The 17904-nt window shown below is 41.2% G+C and overlaps 1 protein-coding gene across 3 annotated transcripts in view; it reads right to left on the reverse strand.

Moving 5' to 3' along the window:
• Positions 1–14454, reverse strand: part of GFRAL (GDNF family receptor alpha like) — a 31566-nt gene extending 17112 nt beyond the window's left edge. Inside the window, exons 1-6 of one of the 3 annotated variants that reach the window (XM_064145809.1) lie at positions 14395–14454; positions 11758–11892; positions 4662–4814; positions 2797–3216; positions 1577–1633; positions 541–868 (exon numbers count right to left, since the gene is read on the reverse strand). In XM_064145809.1, the coding sequence (XP_064001879.1) occupies positions 541–868; positions 1577–1633; positions 2797–3216; positions 4662–4814; positions 11758–11892; positions 14395–14416 (1115 nt within the window). In that variant the 5' untranslated portion in view covers positions 14417–14454. Of the gene's footprint in view, positions 1–540; positions 869–1576; positions 1634–2796; positions 3217–4661; positions 4821–11757; positions 11893–14394 lie in introns of all 3 variants that reach the window. The other 2 variants (XM_064145808.1, XM_064145810.1) reach the window with 2 other exon arrangements.
• Between the last annotated feature and the right edge of the window lie 3450 nt (positions 14455–17904).

The following is a 17904-nucleotide window of genomic DNA, read 5'->3' on the forward strand; positions in this document are numbered from 1 at the left end:
TTTCAGGGGAGCTTATTTTCAAGTATCAGTATGCTTGAGATGAAAAGAATAAGACAACAGTTTTCTGACTGGGCCATATTGGTTACATGGCCATTGTGTACAGTAGGTCAGACTCTGCCATGGAAGAGGTAATTACTTCAAGCAAACAAACTTTGTGCAGTCTGCTGCACAATTTGGGCCAACTGCTAGGGGGCAAAGGTGCAGACTGACAGGTGTTTTCTGAAGAGAGTGGTAATGAAAATACACAGTGGCATAGTTTGTCCAGCAGATAGTGTTAAGAGTCATGAAAGAGGCAGAAAGAAAGCCCACACTAGATTCCAGATCTTTCTGGAAAGGAAACTTTTCCCTTTACTCGTGGAATTACCACAGTTGATGCAAACATCTGTGAGGATATCAAACAGCAATGATACTATACAATAGAAACAGATACGGGGAAAAAAATGTGCTATAGATGAGCTACAGGGCATATATACAACAATTCTTTGATAAAATCCTTATTTGCAGGCACATTGCTAGGCAAAAAAAGTTTTGTCTACTTGCCTGCAAAATTCATTCTCTTCACACATGCGAATTACATTCAGACACGATGGGGGTGGAACGGTAGTAACGGCACAGGGCTTGCCATGAAGAAGTTCTTTGGCTCTGTGGCAGGATTCATCATGCTGGATACAATCACAAAATGTCATCATCTGGGCAACCTCAAAAGGCATATTTTGATAGAAGAACCTTATGGCTCCTTGACATTCTTCCATGTCGCACTTCTTATTTACTGAGCAAATCTTAAGGTACAGGGACAACTGTTTATTGCAAACTTCATCTTCAACACACTCCTTGTTCACATCCAGACAGGTTCTGTTTGTTCTGTATGCTAGAAAGAGTAACCATTTTAAAAATGAAACCACAAGAAAACCTTTCTCAAGTGCTGATTAGTAGTCAACCTACCTGCAATGTTCCCATTAGAAACAGGTTTGACTCCCCAAAACACTGATTCAGCCTTTCCAGCATTGCCTCTTTTAAGCCTATTATGTGTTCTTCATATTTCTCCCTCCCATGCTTGGCTTTCTTAACTAACCCTTTTGTAAGTGACCCTTCTGCCCTGGCCAGGTAAGCAGAGGAGAAGGAAGTGAAAATTGTCAAGATGGAAATTTCTTCATGTATGGCTTTTGGAAGGCAGTAGTTAGTGGACACCTGAAACTGCTGAAATCTATCACATGCAGTCTTATGCTGGGCCACATAATGAGTAATAGAAAAGAGAATATAAATGACATTTACATGCTTTTAAAGCTAGTTTGGGTATTCCTAGCCTGTGCTATAAACCTTCCAGAAGATATAAGTGTTTCTGACCCTAAGATGTTTGAGGAATAAGATTTGCCTCTGTAAATTTACAGAATCACTATTGTTACCTGACTTTTTTTTTTTCCCTATTCTGATCTAATCAGTAGCTTAAAAGTAAATATATTGTATCTATTGACTCCCTGCTCTTCAGTATTAATTTTAGTCTCCAAATGTACTTCAGACTATCTGAAATACAGAGGTAAGCCCAGTCATTAGGATTCATAAATAAATTCAGACTTACCCTTTTTAGAAAGAGTAGATAAACTCCATTGTATTTTTGTTTCTGTACTAATATCATCTAGAACAAAATGATACAGATAATAGGCATAAGTGATAAGTCTCATTTTAGCTTAGTTTTTAACTTTAGAATATTGGCTGTGTAACTGATAGAGTGCCAGTAGTAAAAATAAACAACAATGAAACAAATTACCTTAACCAAATAGGACCTGTCAGCTTGTGAATAAACTCAGATTTTTACAGACATTCATAACTTTTGGGGGTGAAAGCACAGTTTATCAATGGTTGCACATAATATTCTCTATGTAATTATAGACTGTGTGAGCTCAAGAATAGTTGTAGAGCTGTTGAGTGCAGTATAAAGTCCAATTTCTTGTGAATAAATAGAGGATAGAGGCCTTAAATTGTTCTTCAATGCACACAGTTTTCAAGCTCAACTATTTGCTTGTCATACTCTAAAGTCAAGGCAAGCAGACAATTCTTGTTATTAGAAAATGATTATTATTGGTTACATTTCAAGATAACTTTAAAATAACTATTTATGTTTTGAATCGTAACAACAACTTCTAGATACCACATATTTAGAAACCCTTTCCTAGCACATTTTAGCCTGGAGAAGAGGAGGCTCAGGGGGCCTTCACTGCTGTCTACAACTACCTGAAGGGAGGTTGTAGCCAGGTGGGCTTTGGTCTCTTCTGCCAGGTAACCAGCAATAGAACAAGGGGACACAGTCTCAAGTTGTGCCAGGGGAAGTCTAGGCTGGATGTTAGGAGGAAGTTGTTGGTAGAGAGAGTGATTGGCATTGGAATGGGCTGCCCAGGGAGGTGGTGGAGTCACCACTCCTGGAGGTGTTGAAGCAAAGCCTGGCTGAGGCACTTAGTGCCATGGTCTAGTTGACTGGCTAGGGCTAGGTGCTAGGTTGGAGTGGATGATGTTGGAGGTCTCTTCCAACCTGGCTGATTCTATGATTCTATAATGTTCCTAGTTACAGTGTAATACCAAAAGGGACTGATTTGAATCAGATTGTGTCAAATTAACACATTGAAGGACCATAGCATTTGCACACATGCTATCATTTTGCTATCAGATTATTGATTTGCACCTAAATAAGCCTGTTAAAACTATCCTGTTTCTAGGAAAACCTTTTTCACAGACTTCTGCACACTATTGATATGGAAGTATTGATATGTAAGAAAGCATTCAGACTGCTGGAATATGACCAACCTGTGTAGGCGTCCTCCTCCTCCTCATCATCATCATCATTGTAACTTTCACTAGCTGCTGAAGCCTGACTTTCTTGAGAGTATTGTAAACAAGGGTTGTTAAACATTTCTTTCCATGTTTCAGTGCATCTCATCTGAAGTGGCTCTGAGCACTTGCACTCTCCCAGAACTGTTTTCCTTAGTTCTTTCCATGCTGACAAGCACATCTGATTGATTATTGGGAGCCTGCATTTTGCCATGCCCACCTGGCATGCTCTCTGGAAGCTTTTGTACACTACAGAGCAGTAAGGGTCCTCTTGACAGCGCTGTTTTGCCATGCTGCAGTCATTCTCCAATTCTTCAGGGTGTCTTCGGTCTTTGGGGTTTTTGTGGTGCCTGAAATTCAGTCCCGTATCTGATCTTGAGGAAGTTTCAAAATATCCTGCACAGACAGAATATTTGGTACAAAGAAAGATACAACTCAAATGGAAGATGAAGCATCATCACTGGTCAGCTCAAAACGAATGAATGAAAAAGCCCTGTTTTACCTTCTGAGCTGTGTGTGAATACATAATCATTTCAGAGCCTGGCAAACTAATGAATCTTCCTCGTGCTTACTCTCTCCTGGTAACTGTGTTATACAACAACTCAGCTACTGACAGTAATAAGAGAAATTCTACTCAAATTACTGTGTAAAGGGCTTGATCTCACATAGTTTTAACCACCTACAGATTGGATATATCACGGATTACCATCTTAATTCAATCCATCATTTGTAAAGAGAGAATGACAGTTCCAGAAGATGGTTCATTCATTACCTAAAATAGTCATTTAAATTAGGGACAATTTCTCCTGAAGGTATCTACCAACACCAGAAGCTATCATCTGCAGGTAAATCTGATCCTAGAGTTACTCTATCCAATCTGCTTGCTAGACTGGTAGGAAATGTAATCTCAACCAGCAAAAATTGCTTCATCTTGCTAGAAGCAAAAGCAACTGTTCCAGTGACATCAACATCACACCTTAGGCATCAACTCTTCTTCTTTGAGGCAAGGAGTAACAGACCAGGATGTTGTGATTTATTCTGCAATACAGCTACATATTCCACTACTATATGGTGTGTGCTGATTGATACCAGCAGGGAATGATGAATCAGCACCAGAAATCAACCCTGGGGCTCAGTTTCCAGACTCTCATTCACTGTCTGATATTAACTCTCTTATGTTAGCTTTGATACTTGTTAATCCAATCCAGGAGGCACTGGATGAGAAACTGCAACACTTTCATGAGCCAAGTAATTCTCACTTACAGAGTCAGGTTTTCTGAAGGCAAAAAAGTTTTCAAAATAAGAAGAAAATAAATGTAAAGGAGCTGAGCTCATTGATGACCTTTTTGAAAGGATACATTATATATACCTTGTACAGCTTTATGAAGCTGTGTGTTTGTCACACTCAGTAGCCTCTCCTAGATGTAGTTTCTGTAATACTGTGTGACACAGCTGCACACCTGTGCATCCCCAGTTGCTCACACTCCCATGCAGTAGGACATGACTCTCTCTACATAACAGATGCAGTGGTGCTGAAGAGTCCTTGGGCAAAAAGTGGGCCCCAATACACATTGTATTTTCATTCTTGCTTTCCACTGGATGAAGCATGAGCTTCAGACATTGAATTTATCACATCTGTTTACTGGCTTTGTTCATTTTAAAGCAGCTGTGGCATTGCTTTTGTACACATGTTGGAGAGCATCACAAAGACAAAAGTAATTTTTTTTTTGGGGGGGGGAATTATCAGACTTGAGGAGTATGCACAGAAACTTGAATCCAGTTAAAACTAGAGTTACAAAATGATATATTTCTCTTCATAATTAAAACTTAGACTTAGTTACCTTTAGTAGTGCTGCACTGTTTCCCAAGAAAAGTCATGATGCTACAGAAATTATCTGTAGTGCAGATGCAGCTTTTAAATTCTGGATATTTTTCAGCCAGGACCTGGATGATTCTATTACATCCAATAGTATCTTCTGCCTTGCATTTATTACCTAGAACTCACCATTAAAATGATAATGTTGTTAATGTTTATGAATGCTTAAGGGATGTGTTACATAAAACAATTCAATTGAAGCACAAAAATCATCTGCTTTGCCAAGAGAAGATGGTTTGAACTTCATTTTGTTTGAGAACCTGTCAGAATTTATATAATACTCAAAATGATATAATAAAGTTTGGATAAAATGTTGCCACCTTTTATTTGATCTAACCCATTGCGAGAATGTCTGCCTCTGTGCTCATTTCCAAAGTACATAAAAACTTAAGCTCATACCTTTTAGTCTATGTAGATGAGGCACAGAGACCAAAAGAAATAGGTGGACAGGAGACGAGGAACACAATATGATCTGTGGCACTGAGACACTCATGCTGGTCCTGTGTGGAAATGAGGTGCCTGGTACAGGGACAGGGGTTCATGCTGCAGGTAACTGCCATGTACGAGCATACAAGATGGAATGCAGAAGAGCAGGTATGGTCCTGGTGATACTAACCCTATCCTAAAGGGTGGCAGATCTAGTTCAGATCACAGTATCACAGTATCATCAGGGTTGGAAGAGACCTCACAGATCATCAAGTCCAACCCTTTACCACAGAGCTCAAGGCTAGACCATGGCACCAAGTGCCACGTCCAATCCTGCCTTGAACAGCTCCAGGGACGGTGACTCCACCACCTCCCTGGGCAGCCCATTCCAGTGTCCAATGACTCTCTCAGTGAAGAGCCTAAATTTCCCCTGGTGTAGCCTGAGGCTGTGTCCTCTTGTTCTGGTGCTGGCCACCTGAGAGAAGAGAGCAACCTCCTCCTGGCCACAACCACCCCTCAGGTAGTTGTAGACAGCAATGAGGTCACCCCTGAGCCTCCTCTTCTCACATAGCATGAGCTGGGCCATTTAGATATTCCCTCAGACTGCTACCCCATGGAACAACTTCATTGCCTGGAAATGTGGTTTGGAAATGACAGCAGGTTGAATGCAGTCTAAGAATATTTTGAGTTGTATTTCTTTTTTAATAATAAGAATAAGGGAGAAGTGACTATTTAAAAGAAATCATAGAATCATAGAATCAACCAAGTTGGAAGAGACCTCCAAGATCATCCAGTCAGCTAGACCATGGCACTAAGTGCCTCATCCAGGCTTTGCTTCAACACCTCCAGGGATGGTGACTCCACCACCTCCCTGGGCAGCCCATTCCAATGCCAATCACTCTCTCTGACAACAACTTCCTCCTAACATCCAGCCTAGACTTTCCCCAGCACAACTTGAGACTGTGTCCCCTTTTTCTGTTGCTGATTGCCTGGCAGAAGAGACCAAAGCCCACTTGGCTACAACCTCCCTTAGTTTGTCAGTCCAAATTCAAGCCTGCTGCTTTTGTGTGCACTTGGACTCATGACAAGGAGACAAAAGCTGTCAGGTCATATTTCCTTGTATGTATAGTAGAGAGTATGTACTACAAAGGTAAATCAATTAACCCCCTACTTGATGGACCAAAAGATTTTAGAGGCATTTAATTACTTAATGTTGCTTAAGAAAGGTAAGTAAGAAGCAGTTTAATACCACTTAAGTTTTATTTTGTGAAAGATACAGTTGACCTTGTAAAAAGAGGCAGGGATGTCCCAGAGCCTCTCCACATTTCCCCTCTTCCTCTCACAAGTATCTCACCATACGCAAGATAAGGAGCATCTGGCTCGCACAATTCAGGCTGGCCACAGGGCAGCACAAGGATGGATTTTAATCCAACCGAGCCCATATGCTACTGTCTCTGCCCTGTCAGTGGTGACACCTGGCTTCCTGCCTTGCTGCTTCTCTGGTGACTACTGTAGAGCAACAGAGGCTGTGCACTCAAGTGAAACCACAAAGCTAGCAGCCGTGTGTAAACTGCCACCATGGACAAGCATTAATGTGATTAGACTTTTAATGTCATTTATGCGTTTTTGACGTGAATAGCCCAGGAAAGCACTCTAGGTGGTCTGCAAGGGGAAACAGTGCATTTCACCTGTGTCTGAAGGAATGAGCATTAGTTGTTCCACAGTGCACATCCCCAGGAATGAGTATTAGTTGTTCCAGAGAGCACATCCCCATCCTGCTACTCCAAAATCCTTTTGCAAATAGTGTCTGCAAGGCCCTTTCTCTGGTTACTCTTTGTGACTTAGGAGTCTTTGGGGATGTATTAAAATGTGCACTGATAGAAAGGGATGTCCAGCAAGAGCTGCAGTTCTCAGCCTCTGCTCCAAATTCACCTTTCTCTCAGCAAATGAGGAGGCAATGGTGCCTGGGCTTCTCTGCACCTCTCCAACCCCATCTCCAACTCACCTCCAGCACTTTTAGAAGAGCATGGCTGTGACCTCCAGCTCTCATTGCTTTCTGTTTTCCAGGGCATCTGCTGAAGGGCAGACACAGGACATTCCCTAACCACAAAAACAGGGTGGAAAGATATGGGAACTATGGAGGCCCATGGAGGTTGCTGGGTGTATATGTTACTCTATATCTCATCAAGTGAGTAAGGGTTAATAAGGGAATTTTGGAGGAAAAAATCAGAAGGACAAGGGTAGAAAAATGGCAAGAAAGATTAGAAGTGGCTTGTGTTAAAATTAGCTAATTTACAAATTTATGACTGTATTCTTTCAGGTCCTGAGGATGCCATAGGGGTGGAGGTGGGTAGAGGTTGTAGAATAAGAAACACACACACCAGTATGTGTTATGAATCACTTAAATGATCTGTCTTCATGACCTTAAAGAGTTGTGATCAAGAGTCAAGTTCAGGGGCTGTGTTCAGTGGCTGTGTGCTACCACATCTGACAACTACCAAGTGGAAAGTAGGTTGTGGGGTTAGGACATAGAATCAGAAAGCAGATCAGATCTATGAGGTTCCCTTTCCTGGCTTCTTGAAAGCTGTGTAGAACCAACCTATTGTCAGTATAGGTCTGTTTATACACAGTGTTAGTTCAGCTGTAATGAACACTAGAAAATATTTTATTGTTGGTTTTCAATTATTTCTACTTCACCATTGATTAGCTCTAGGTAATATAATTTAACTTATATGAACTCTTCTGAGGCATTTACAAAAAGTAGTCTCTGAGCTAATGCTTGGCAGACATTATTCATAATCTGATTTATTTGTATGTACATAGTGTGTGTACATGGAAACACTGACAGAAGCATGACAGAGCAGAAGCTGACACTCCCATGGTGATAATCTCTGTTCTTGCACAGTCAGCACTTCAGTCATCTTAGAAGGATTTGCATCTAAACACTGCAGAGGAAAACACTGGGTTTTCCTCTTTAATACTGGTGAGATGACCACTGGATTGCTGTGTCCAATGCTGGGCTCCTGAGGACTAAAGTAACATGGACATACTGAAGTGGCCATGGCAAAGTGCCACAGATGTGATTAATGCACTGTAGCATCTGTCCCACAAAGTGAGACTCAGAGAGCAGGGATTGCTCAGTCTGGAGCAGAGAAGACTCAGAATCATAACAATACACATGTCTGTGTGTATAAATACCTGATGGGAGGGAGGTGAGTAAGGCAGGGACAGACTCCTCAGTGGTATCTAGTGACAAAAGAAGAGGTACAAACTCAAGTACAAGAAATTCCATTGAAGGATTAGAAAAAATAGTCTGAATATGAGAGTCATCTAACAGGCTTTGGTGCCTCCATCACTGGATATGTTCAAAATCCAACTGGACATAATCCTGGAAGACAGTCGGCAGCTGACCCTAGCTTGATCAGGGGGTTTGGACTCAGTCACCAGAAATCCCTTCCAACCTCAATCATTTTGTTTGTTTGTTTTAAGAAAAATAGACTCTTCCAAATCTAATTCCAAGAGTGATTCCTCAATATTTAATAATTTTATTTAAGATTTTATTTTTCTTGTTTGTTTTTTTTTTTGTTTCCACTTCTGAAAAATTACCAAAAATGAATATTCATGGTTAAAAGAAAGCTCCCAATCTTCTATTTCTTTTTTTAAATCAGTGACTAAAAGAAGGAAAAAACCCAGTAGAACCCGAATCCTAAAATCCTTCTTCTGCAGTAACACATTTCTGACATTTTCAAAGAGAAAAAGTTTGATTCCATCAAAACAAAGTATTTCAGTATTTTCCATTCTGATCTGAAAGGTGACTCAGATATGTTCATCTCCCCTCCCTCCTTGTTTTTTTTTTTTTTCAATAGCACAGAAAAGGAAGTAAAAGAACAGACTCAGAGTAAACAGAAGCAAAAGAAAAGACTCAGAGGACTATAAACTGTGACTATGAAAATGCTGCTGTAGTAGCAGGGAAGCAGTGATGGAAAATTTGACAGAGAAAGAAGGACTTCTGCAGTCATTGGGAGAGTGCCCCCAGACCTGCTCCAAAGAACAAAAGGTGGATGTCTTGATAACATACACATTTCACTTGGAGGTTACAGCCTGAGGGGCTAATTTATTGAACTCATACCACATAGGAAACATAGAGATGAAAAAAAGTCACACAAAGGGTTTAACTGCAGCAGGTTTGTCTGACCCAGTTACAAATACCAGTAATAATGGTGGGTAAACACTTACTGTCCCTCACAGTGAGGGAAATAAGATATTATGTGACAACACAACAAATCCAAAAGGGAGACTACAGAAATCATTATGCTGGCACACTTCATCTGGTAGCAAGATATGATGAAGAATAGCCTACAGTACAAATTTTGATCTTGGTATCAAGTAGTCTTGGTGCTAATGCCTTTGTGAATGATGCAAGAGAAGCGAATTCTGCTTCTTGTGATGCTGGGAAGAGGTTTGGTTCTAGGGAGCTCATCTTTAGATCACTATACTGAGTCTGAGAGCACTGCATATTCCAATAGTGGGGTGGGTTTTGTTTGTTTGGTTTGGGTTTTTTTTCCCCCAAACAGCAGTCATGTTTGCTGAAACTGTTCCACTTCACATAAAATATTTAAAAACTTGATAGAACACAAACTGAAACCCAATTCCTTTGGGGACTGGGTTTTAACCATTAGATTATCATGTATTTTTCATTTACTCTGTCTGTTCTTACGAGTACTCAGCCACTCCATGCAGAGCAGGTACATATCTGGAACAGGACACACTAAAAAGGACTCCTCAATTCCTTTTCTGCAATAATTATCCTGAATACTGCTTTGTGACTTGGGACACTTCAAATATCTGCAACAAATGAAGAGATGGAGACATTCAGGTAGCTTAAACTGCAGATGAATGTTCTAGCAATGGATTATTAAGGATGATTTCAGGCAGCATCTTCTGCTGCCTTGCTTCTCATGAGGACCAGATGGGAGACTGATGGTAAGACAGAGGGACATTCACTTTATCAACTCTGATGCAATCAAGACTCAGGTTTTGGCATGAGGATATGGCTAATGTTATGTCAAAATAAGAAGGCAGCTTTGCACAGAGATATAGATACCTCAGATTCCCAGTGACCTGCCTTATATAATTAATTTGCTAGACATGGCAGTTATGCCATGAAATATGCTTGGCTGCATTTATGAACAGGAGCAGGGCATGGAATAGACTGATGGGCAGTGACTGTGTTATACTGTTGCACTTTTGTATAGCACTTGGTCTGGACTAAGCCAGACAGACTGTGAAGCTACCATGGATCTGAAGTCACTCCTCAAGGACAGGTTTGTGCAGCTAGCACTGGGGTAAGACAGTTCAATTATCTAGATGCATGCTGCCCCGTGATGATTGAACTGAGGGCCAGCAAATAGTGCCTGGCCCATTTGATGTGCTAGTACAGATGCAGCCTTGGAAGAGCAAGGCTCTTGACATTTATCAGTCAACAAAGGTGTCACTACTAGCTTGGTCTAATGACAGTAACACTCTTCTCCCTTCCATATTCACAGCACCTGGCAAGTGAGTACTCGACACATGACAGCAAGATCTGGTGCAGGGAGAAAGTAAGAGATGGTAACAGATACCCAAGATTTGTTCAAAAAGGTGACAGGCCTTTAAGAAAGGAACATTTTCATCTGAACAACAGAGATGAAGAAGTTTCAAGTCAAACTTGTAATATTTGTTTTTCACCCACTGAAAACATGCTTCACTTGGAAATGATGCAGCAAGCATTGGAAGTGAATACACAGAGAAAGAGACTGTTTTTTTCTTCTTTTGTTTATGTGAGAATATGTTTAAACATCCAAGGGGGCTTAGTCACATTGTAATCTGCATTTTATCATGCCATCACTCTGACACGTAGGTGTTATTCAAAGAAGTATTTCCAAAACATTGAAAGCCTGGAGAAGAGGAGGCTCAGGGGTGACCTTATTGCTGTCTACAACTACCTGAGGGGTGGTTGTGGCCAGGAGGAGGTTGCTCTCTTCTCTCAGGTGGCCAGTGCCAGAACAAGAGGACGCAGCCTCAGGCTGTGCCAGGGGAGATTTAGGCTCGAGGTGAGGAGAAAGTTCTTCACTGAGAGAGTCATTGGACACTGGAATGGGCTGCCCGGGGAGGTGGTGGAGTCGCCGTCCCTGGAGCAGTTCAAGGCAAGGTTGGACGTGGCACTTGGTGCCATGGTCTAGCCTTGAGTTCTGTGGTAAAGGGTTGGACTTGATGATCTGTAAGATCTCTTCCAACCCTGATGATACTGTGATACTGTGATACTGTGAAAGCAAAGTTGGAAGATTTTACCAGCTGGATGCTGGTTTTATTTAACAGGCTCCCACGAGAGCAGTTTCTTCTGAATTCAGCGTTCTTAAGTTGGTTCAGATTGAGTCAGTTCAGAGTCCATACATTTTTATTACCTTGCTGAAGAGACAGTATGACTGTCACTGGAAATATTATTGGCCACTCTCAAGAGTTTCAGAAGTTTACTGCCCTGTCATCATTTACTCTTTGAAAACCCACTGCCTTAATGCACTGACCACTGCAACATTATGGTAAACAATGCATACTCAGCAGCCGAAAACAAAGCTGTGTGCACCATAAAGAGTTACCTGAAATATTGCAGGCATCTTCAACAGCATTCCAGGCACTTTCACATTCATTTGCAGCATTTATGCATTGCTCCCTCAAGTGCATGCAGTCAGTAGTCTGGGTAGTAGATATACTTGTGAAGTACATGAGCAGCACTGTAAAGATATAATATAATTACTATCTAATAGATATTGTGTTAAGTTTTTTCTCCATTTACATAATTTATTGTGACTTATCTCTAGATTCAATTTTCCCATCAAGTTAACATTTTAACAGAATAAACCTTTTCTTCAGCTTCATCACTTAAAAATTAAAAGTGGGGTTTAAATCTGTGACATTGCAGTGGGATGTATTTTGGTTTTACCCAGGTGTTATAATGTCAGCCATAACTATGTATGACATCCATTCATCAATATATAGAAACAATTGCAGTTCTGAGAGCCATAATAAACTTGAGAAAGGAAAATGCTATAAAATTCAGAGATATTAACATTTCATTTGGGCTGCAATTTTGTCAGCCTAGAAACTACACAGGAATTCTCCTGAATGGACCGTGAGAAAGAGATTTGACAGCTACACATCTGTTAGATAATAGAGGAGATTTTATTTCATATTACAGCACTTTTCACTTCTTTTCTTGTCTTTTTTACTTCACTGATGCGTCATTCTTGACAGCAACTACCACATTTATGTCTTTAGCTGCTTCCCCGAGTGCACTAAACCCAAGAACCAAGTTAACTGCACGAAAAACTTCTGAAACTGAGCAATGATACCAATGTTTCAAGGTAAAGAATTTTAAATCAGCACCACCTCAGGTTTAGCATTACAAAAACTGAAATCTCTGCTAGAAAAGACAAATTGGAGGTTTAGCACTTTCATCAGCATTCCCATGGTAACACAACCTCTAATTGCTAGCCACATGTCCCAATTTTATTTGAAATTGAGTTTCAGATGCATGATTTCAGGCCTTACTAGCTGCTGAACACCTCATGCAAGAGTGTCCCTCATGTGTTGAGGGACATAGCATCCCACAGACTGAGTCTCCTGTTTTCGCTTATGTTCAGGGTAATTCATATGGAGTCTGAGGAACTGCCAGCACTGTTTAATTGCTCAAACACCATCTACATGAGGCATGAAATACTCTTTCAGGAACTGTCCAGATCACATCCAGAGAAGTGGCATGTTTCCAATTACACATTTTGAGAAATAAGAAATGAGACATCACATATTGCTCTCAATAATCTTGAAGAGACTCTACTCTTTAGAGGTACTACTCTGTTTAGGGTGATTTTATGCTCACCTGTGATGTAATAGCACTCTGTTGTAGCAAACACTTTCTGGTTGTATGTTGATAAAGATGAAGCAACACTGAATACTTTATAACAATAGCATCTAGTGTGTGAGAGACATGTAAAAGGCTACCTATGCTTATTATAGCTGTACAGCAGTACAGAGGGGACACTGTGACAAGCCTACATGAAACAAGCTGGCCAATATGATTTTAGAATCTGGTGCACTGTAGCTGATACAGTTGCTTAAATTAAGAGTTAGTACTTTAGTCATTTGCTTTAGTTATTTACTCTTTTGTTTGGAGAACTCAGCCACCACTTTACACCTTGAAGAGTTATGGGGTAGTTTGTAGCTGAAAGTTTTTGTAGGAGTGTTAACCCTATACAGTTTTAGAGTGATTAATTTTTACATGAATTTAGATTTCTCCAAGTGTATTTTTCTACAGGTGCCTATTGGCTCACTAGGGAGGAAGAGAATTGGAATTTGGTGTCAAAAGCGAAAAGGGAGGAGGGGAAGGATATTTTACCACCTTCATTTGGCAAACTGAGGACAAAGTGATGGAGGAATTACAGTGTCTCTTCCAAGGCTGCAGAATTATTACCTGTGAGATAACCAAGAATAACAGGGAACTAGGCTATGGTTTCTATCCAAGTGCAAGAGCCCCGAGGTAACCAGTTCCAAAGGCAAAAAGCAAGCTATATTTGAGTGTAGTTCATATTTCCAAAGTGTTAAAGGATAACTTTATTTTAACAAAACCTGGGACAGAGCTGCCTACAGAAAGTTTTTAACAGTGGGATATGAGTTTAGAGCAGTGGGGTTCTAGAGACCAGCATGTATGCTCTATGTAGAGACATGAAAAGGAGAAAAAAAGAAACTTGAATATATTCGTCTCAATGTATTCTTTTCTACTGATTTCTTCTGTGCCGCCTTTGTTGATTTTCCCTTTTTCTCCACTTAGACACAAAGAGAAATGTTGATAGCTCTCTTTGTATAGCTGCCAGCACGAAATGCTCTCTACTGGGCAAACAAGTGGCTGCTATTTACAGGGCATCCCATTTGTGTGCCTCGCCGGTTCAACTTTTTGCTGCTACCGACTCTGCTACCCTGCCCTAACTCCCGCTTCAGACACTGCCCGGAGCCGGGTTGGAGACATCTGAGCCAAGCCGCAGGGCCTGGGCATCGCAGGCTGGTACGAACCCTCGACAGGTACCCGGTTGCACCCTCCCCCCCCTCCACTTGACGCTCCCCAGGTGATGCAGATTAGGCAGGGAGCTGTAGGGGAACCCGCCGAGGAAAGAGCTCGGGGAGAAGCGAGGGTCCTGGCCAGCCGGGGGGCTGTCTCCCTCCCCTCCTCCCGCGGCACTTACCGAGGCAGAGGAGCGCTGCCATGGCCGACTGCGGACTGCTGAAGCTCCGCTAGCAGCGGGTCGCGACGGGCGGCAGGTGCCGGACGGGCGCCGCCCCTTCAGCACCCACGGCGGGGACAGCGCCCCGCCCTCCGCCGGGCCCAGGGCGGGCAGGGCAGGGCAGCTCCGCCGCTCTCCCGCCGCCGCGCTCGCTCCGGAGCAGCGCATGAAGTTTGCCGCCTCAGCCTCAGCGCTGGGACCGTTTTCGCTGCTGTTGGTGCTCCTTTTGCTCTCGCGTCGCTTTTTGCCACACTCACCAAGCTGGGCTGCGTCTAGACGAGACGTTGCTTTTAGGCATTTTCCATGGCATCTGGCAGTCCCCCCACATTCAGTTGCCGCCTGATACCTAGACAAACTAGCAGCAAGCAAGTCGGATATAGATGATCATGATCTAGTAAGGAGAGAGAGGAGCTCTGGAACACATTGGGCAGCTGACTGGAGGCACAAAGGAATAGCCCATAGTCTAGACCCATCCTGGACTCTGAATCTAACTTCAGAAGCTTCACTAAAATATATCACAACCACTTTGCCCTACAAAAATCAACATCTGAGACGGGTACTTAATCAAAAATAAATGAAGCATAAAGCATACAATCATACACCTGCTGGCTTCACTGGATGCCCTTTGCTTTTGCACTAGTAGGAGGAGTAAACAACAGACCCTATTGATTTCCCCATGCTACTCGGGAGCCTTGTTTTCACAAGATTTTTATTCCACACCGAACATTTTTGATCAGATTTGGCCCTGAATAATGAAAATAAAAAGACAGCACCACGCTCCCAGCACAGCTAGAAGAGATTCAGTAAAATCTTGTCCCCATCAGCAAAGTAGAACTTGGATGCAGTGCAGATTTTGGTGGGTTTATGGGGATTTTTTTGGGGGGGGTTGTTTGTTTGATTGATTTTTGTTTGTTTGTTTTGTTTAGACCTGTAAAGTTCTTATGTATAAGTTTGGAGTTTTTTTAACTCAAAATTTAGCTTAATAAATTGATGAGAACCTCTGCTTAAGCTCTTAGTGCCAATATTGCAAAATACTTTTTGTTATTATTATTTTTTTTTGGTAATGTGTATAGGAGCAAAGAAAATATTGTTTCATCCAATATATCCAACATCCAGGGGGGAAAAATTAAGAAAAATAAAATAAAAGGGAAAAAAGAGTCATATTGTAAGGTAAAAGAAATAAGCTGAAAAGATTAATGTAATTTTAGCTCTGAGACAAATTTTAGATTAGAAGACTAAGTCTGACTTGGCATTAATCCATTGCAATGTGCAGCAGCAGACTGCAATGCATCTCACAGAGAGCCCTGAGTTGAGCTAATGTTTAGTGTCCTCTACTTCTTATAAAGCACTCTCCAGAATAATGACACACACTAATTTTGTTAATATCAAGGAATGAGGTGGTGCCCTCGATGTAGTCCAGAGAAAAAAGGAGAAACATTACAAGTGCCTTTTTGGAGGTGAAGAGAGGGAGAAACTATCTTGCAGCCATTGTGACTGCACAGCACCTCTTATCACTACAGTGACAGCAGGAAAAGAGAGGTCAGGGTGTCAAACCTTCAAACCTGAGGAGACATGCACAAAAAAAGATGCATACGGGAACAAATATGCTGTGACTTAAACTCCAGTATGACCAGTGATGCTATGGCCAAACAGAGAAAAATAACTTGAGAACTCCACTTATGTGATCCTGAGTTGTTAGAGGAAATATTAGAGTACTAAAGCATCTTGGGGTGACAAAACCCAATTAAAGCTCATCCTTTGGATAGTTTTTGATGACCTTCATTTCATAGATAAGAATCCTGGAAGCTTCTTTGAGATGCTTTAACTTCTGTGACATGCAAAAGGGCATTAAATTCCATATTGCTCTTCATATTAAAACATGCTGGATAAAGTTTGTGTTTGGATATTTCTGTAGTAAGTGGTCCTATAACTGGCAAAAACTCCACCACTGTTTTACACAAGTGGACAACAGACTTTTAAATGCCTGTGAAGATTTTCTGGTGAAGTTATGCCTGGAAATATATCTCAGCTAAAGAAGAAAAAAGTCAAGGCACTTCTCTGTATATTGTAAAACAAACAAAGAAATAACCCTTAAAAAAAAAAACCCTAAACCCAAAAAGATGCATACAAATATTTTCATCAAAAATATTTATTTCCAAAAAAATCAGAACCTTTGGAAGGAAAAAATCATTCATCTAAATAATAAAATCTTTACTTTGATAGCCATGTTTAACAAATCTTTAGCTTGACAACCATATGTCCTGGAAAGAATTAGTTAACATTTGCTACCTGCGCTTAAAATTTTCAATCTTAGATAAGGTCTGATCATATAACTTATGTCTCAAAGATGTACTATTTATACAACAAAACTCTGGCCAGAGAGAATCCCAGAACAATTTCTCCATGATTTTATCCTCTTTTATTTATATCCTCCACACAAAAATTACTGTTGGGTTAAATCTATGGCTAAAAGAAATTCCTAAGAATGTTCAGGACCTAAGTGCAAATAAGAAAAGAGAAAACTCCCTTTTGCTCATAGGAATGGTTGGGATCTAAGTCAAAATAAGAAAAGAGAAAATAGATTATGGTTGGGTTTGTTTTTTTTTCTTTCCTAGGACCATAGGATCATCATAGGATCACAGGATGTTAGGGGTTGGAAGGCACCCAAAGAGATCATCAAGTCCAACCCGCCTGCTGGAGCAGGACATTCCTATCTAACACAGATCACAGAGGAACACATCCAGACAGGCCTGGAAAGGCTCCAGAGAAGGAGACTCCACAACCTCTCTGGGCAGCCTGTTCCAGTGCTCTGTGACCCTTACAGTAAAGAAGCTCTCCCTGGAGTTGAGGTGGAACCTCTTTTGCTGCAACTTACACCCGTTGCTCCTTGTCCTATCACTGTCCCTCCCTTTCTGGCCAACCTTCAGATACTTATAAACATTTATCATTCTCTTTCAGAGAAGAGAAAATTAAGGCCAGACCTTCATTTCTAACATGTCACTAGAAAGTGCAGGGATCAAAAAGTAGCAGTGACATTTAGTGGTTTTCTCACCCTAAACTAACTAACACCATTCATCCCACCAGCATTAAGGTGGTTTTCTCACCCTAAACTAACTAACACCATTCATCCCACCAGCATTAAGGTGGTTTTCTCACCCTAGACTAACTAACACCATTCATCCCAACAGCATTAAGGTGGTTTTCTCACCCTAGACTAACTAACACCATTCATCCCACCAGCATTAAGGTGGTTTTCTCACCCTAGACTAACTAACACCATTCATCCCACCAGCATTAAGGTGGTTTTCTCACCCTAGACTAACTAACACCATTCATCCCACCAGCATTAAGGTAGCAGAAAAAGAAGGCAATTTGAGTTGCCAGGTGGTATTCAAAACCCTTTTAGAAAGCTGCTACTTGTGTTTTTAGTATGCCACCACCAGCACTCCTTGTCACAGGGATCTGGGCAAC

This window comes from Pogoniulus pusillus, chromosome 7 (assembly GCF_015220805.1).
Source record: "Pogoniulus pusillus isolate bPogPus1 chromosome 7, bPogPus1.pri, whole genome shotgun sequence".
NCBI lineage: Eukaryota > Metazoa > Chordata > Aves > Piciformes > Lybiidae > Pogoniulus > Pogoniulus pusillus.